At 49.5% G+C, this 3,201-nt stretch overlaps 1 protein-coding gene across 1 annotated transcript; it reads left to right on the top strand.

The window, feature by feature from the left end:
• Positions 1-760: 760 nt before the first annotated feature.
• LOC123092061 (probable transcription factor At3g04930) lies at positions 761-2,178 on the top strand. Its single transcript, XM_044513733.1, has one exon. It carries the CDS (start codon positions 891-893, stop codon positions 1,932-1,934), a length of 1,044 nt encoding a protein of 347 aa, XP_044369668.1. The 5' UTR covers positions 761-890; the 3' UTR covers positions 1,935-2,178.
• The last annotated feature ends 1,023 nt before the right edge of the window (positions 2,179-3,201 follow it).

Below are 3,201 nucleotides of genomic sequence, written 5' to 3'. Positions count from 1 at the left end.
AGAGTTGTATATATGGAGGAAGAGGGGGAAATGTCGTGGCCCTTGAGAGAGGGGTCCGAAACCAACCCTAACTCTTGTTTCCCCACACATACGGACTCTAAAAACAACCTATAATCAAGTATTTTGAAATTACATGGGTCTGGCCCAATAATAAGGTGACGCATCACTTAGTATAGCCTGTGGACGAAAATTATGAAGTAGCATCTTGTATATTTTGTCCAAGGCTTCATACACTCATTATGGTGGCTTCAACGTTCTGAAATCATCACTTGTAACTCCGTTCTTGTTTCCCTTGCGCATGCCATCATCTCCATGTTTGTTCTTGCTCCAATGTTCATCCTTCTCCAAGCTAGGCCCTTCATTTGTAAGCAAAACAAATGTATCCAATTTAGGCAGCATCATATTCTCATGAACACTAAAATCATTACCAAGAAACGAAAGTACCTGCAATTTAATTGACGTGTGCGAGCTCTAGTAATTGGTCCAGTATATAGCAGCAAGGGATGTAGGTGTAACAATGTATTGATGTCCTCATCATTTCGTCTTAAAAAATATCTTAATTTTGTACTAACTTTAATGTAAAATTATACTAAACGTGAGACACTTATTTTGGGATGGGAAGGGGGCAAATTATTGGAGTTGTTTAGCCCCGCTCGCACCCTTGTCTCCGCCGCTGATTGCATGAGTGAATATAAATGAATATTATAGAAGTATATGACATGGTAGTTCATGTAGCCATGCCCTTACAGTCGTAGCACAAATGGAGAAGTACCGGGTGCGATGACTAACCAGGACCGCTAACCCAAACCCCCCTCGAGCCCTTTTGTTTTTTGAGAAAAACCCCAGCCCTAATACCGATTCGAACCGACCCCCATCTCCGATCCGATCCTATGCTTCCCATGGTCGACGACCCCTCCGCCGCCGGCGCCGCTGCGTCCTCCTCCTTCCCTGACGCCGACGCCTATGGCAACGGGGACTCTGAAGATATCGACTTCCCAGTCGATCCAATCCCCAACCCTCCCTTCTCCTCTGCTCCCGTCGCCGCCCCCGCCTCCGCCACGGCCACGGTCGGGGAGCGGCGGCCCCTGTTCCAGCGGCTATGGACGGAGGAGGATGAGATCGTGATCCTACGCGCGTTCGCCGAGTTCACGGCGCAGCGGGGCACGGCGTTCGCGTCCCACCAGTACGACACGGAACCCTTCTACGAGGAGATGCGCCGCCGCCTCCAGCTCGATTTCTCCAAGAGCCAGCTCGCCGAGAAGCTTCGCCGCCTTAAGCGCAAGTACCGCAACTGCGTCGAGCGCCTCCGTTGCTCCGGCAACACATTCTCCTTCCGCTCCCCTCACGAGCAGGCCGTCTTCGAGATCGCTCGCAACATCTGGCGCCCCTCCTCCGACAAGCACGGCCGCGACCCCAACGCCGCTGACTCTGAAGACGACGCCACAATCACCGCCACGAATGCCGCAGCCAACGGAGACGCCAAGTCCCCGTCCTCCTCAAAGGCGCATCGCCGCGGCCGCCGCAGGCGCACGGCTGACTTGGCTGCCGATGCGTCCGAGGCGCCCCAGCCGTACACGTCGGGGCCCATGCCTGTCAAGACAGAGGACTCGCTGCCGGCATTCTTTCCTCATGTCTCCATGGACGGTGCTGAGCCTGTTGTGGCGCCAGTGGTGAACACGGAGAGCAGCGTCCTGACGCCTCTGTTCAAGGAAATGGTCCGTGCCATGCTAGGCATCGGCGGCTGCCCGTCACCGCTGGGCCTGGGAGCGAAGGTGCCGGAGCAACCGTCTGCAATTCTCGGGATACCTATGGAGGGGGAGAAGTGGAGGCAGCAGAGGATTCTGGAGCTGGAGGTGTACCTGCGGCGGATCGACCTGCTGCAGGACGAGGTGAAGTCGGCACTGGAGGAGCTAAAATCCACGCCGCCATCCTGATTGTGGCCGCTATTCAGCTTCGCCATTCCTTGGTTCAATTGTCATTAGTCCCAGGTACCGTCCATAAAAAAATGTTTTAAACCTGTTTGAGATGCAGGAATTTCGTAGGAATTGCCCTTGTCCAGGAGATATATATCAAATTTTCAGCGTTCGCGACGCTGCCTTTGCTAGCAGTTGTGTTAGGCTCGAGCATTAGAGTTAATTTACGTGGTTCAGGTTGTCAATTTATGTGGTTCTGACTGTCGGTCAGCTGTTTTTCTCGTGTTACTGTTATATATATATATATATATATATATATATATACATATATATATATATATATATAATCTTGAATAAGCATAGAGTTTTCCAAATCACAAGTGTAGACGTCCCAGCATGAAACCACCGTGTGTGCTACTGCTGATGCAAAGTTGCAAATCGCCAGCAATATCCTCATAAGCTGAGGAGCATTTTCTGTTTGGTGTGCTGTGCGAATCAGCGCAATAATGAAAAGCAGTAAGCAGAACTCCCAGGAAGGCAAAATATATACTCCAATCTGAGGTGTATTATTATATTGCGTATAATGATAAGCTGAGGAGCACATACCGAGACAAATGTTACGTCACGTAGCATAAAAGGAGAGGGTAAAAAAGACTAGATTCATCCAAGTTTGCTAACAAATATCACCACCTTGGTTCTGAATTATAAGATGTTTTGAATATTTTAATATAGACTACATACAAACTGCATTAAATTGCTAACCAATATCACATCCAATTCAAATTAGAAGACGTTTTTTCGAGAGTACGCCAATGCCGTACCATATTTTTATATAAGAAGAAGAAAGTATAATTACAAGAGATGTGTGGCACTAGTGCGAACACTCAGCGCACACGATTACACCCACACCAACACCACCCAAGAGAAGACCTAGACTAATTCCTCACAAAACGTTGTAGTCCTCCAACACCGCCTACCGCTTGGCCCCATTCTGCTACCTCAAGTAGTGTACAAGTGACGAGCTTCGATGGTGTTCTTTGTTGATCCAACCTATTGAAAACCCTCGGGTTCCTCTGCTTCCACAATGCCCAAAGGACTGCAGTGACCATGGTGTCAAAACCTTTCCTGTCGTCCCTTGAAAGCTCCTTCTCGCTCTTAGCCACCACTCCAAGGTGGTCTTGGTAAACAACGAGTGGGGGGTGTTGATATGAAGGGTGTCCCATGTGGTGTACCACACCTCCCGCACGTACGGGCACTGCAGGAGGATGTGATCAACGTTATCCTCATC

The sequence above is a fragment of the Triticum aestivum genome, chromosome 4B, assembly GCF_018294505.1.
Source record: "Triticum aestivum cultivar Chinese Spring chromosome 4B, IWGSC CS RefSeq v2.1, whole genome shotgun sequence".
Taxonomy (NCBI): Eukaryota; Viridiplantae; Streptophyta; class Magnoliopsida; order Poales; family Poaceae; genus Triticum; species Triticum aestivum.
This window is presented reverse-complemented; position numbering and strand designations above follow the sequence as displayed.

What these genes read in the sequence shown, in the direction of transcription:
- LOC123092061 (XM_044513733.1), top strand. Translation starts at nt 891, where the DNA reads ATGCTTCCCATGGTCGACGACCCCTCCGCCGCCGGCGCCGCTGCGTCC.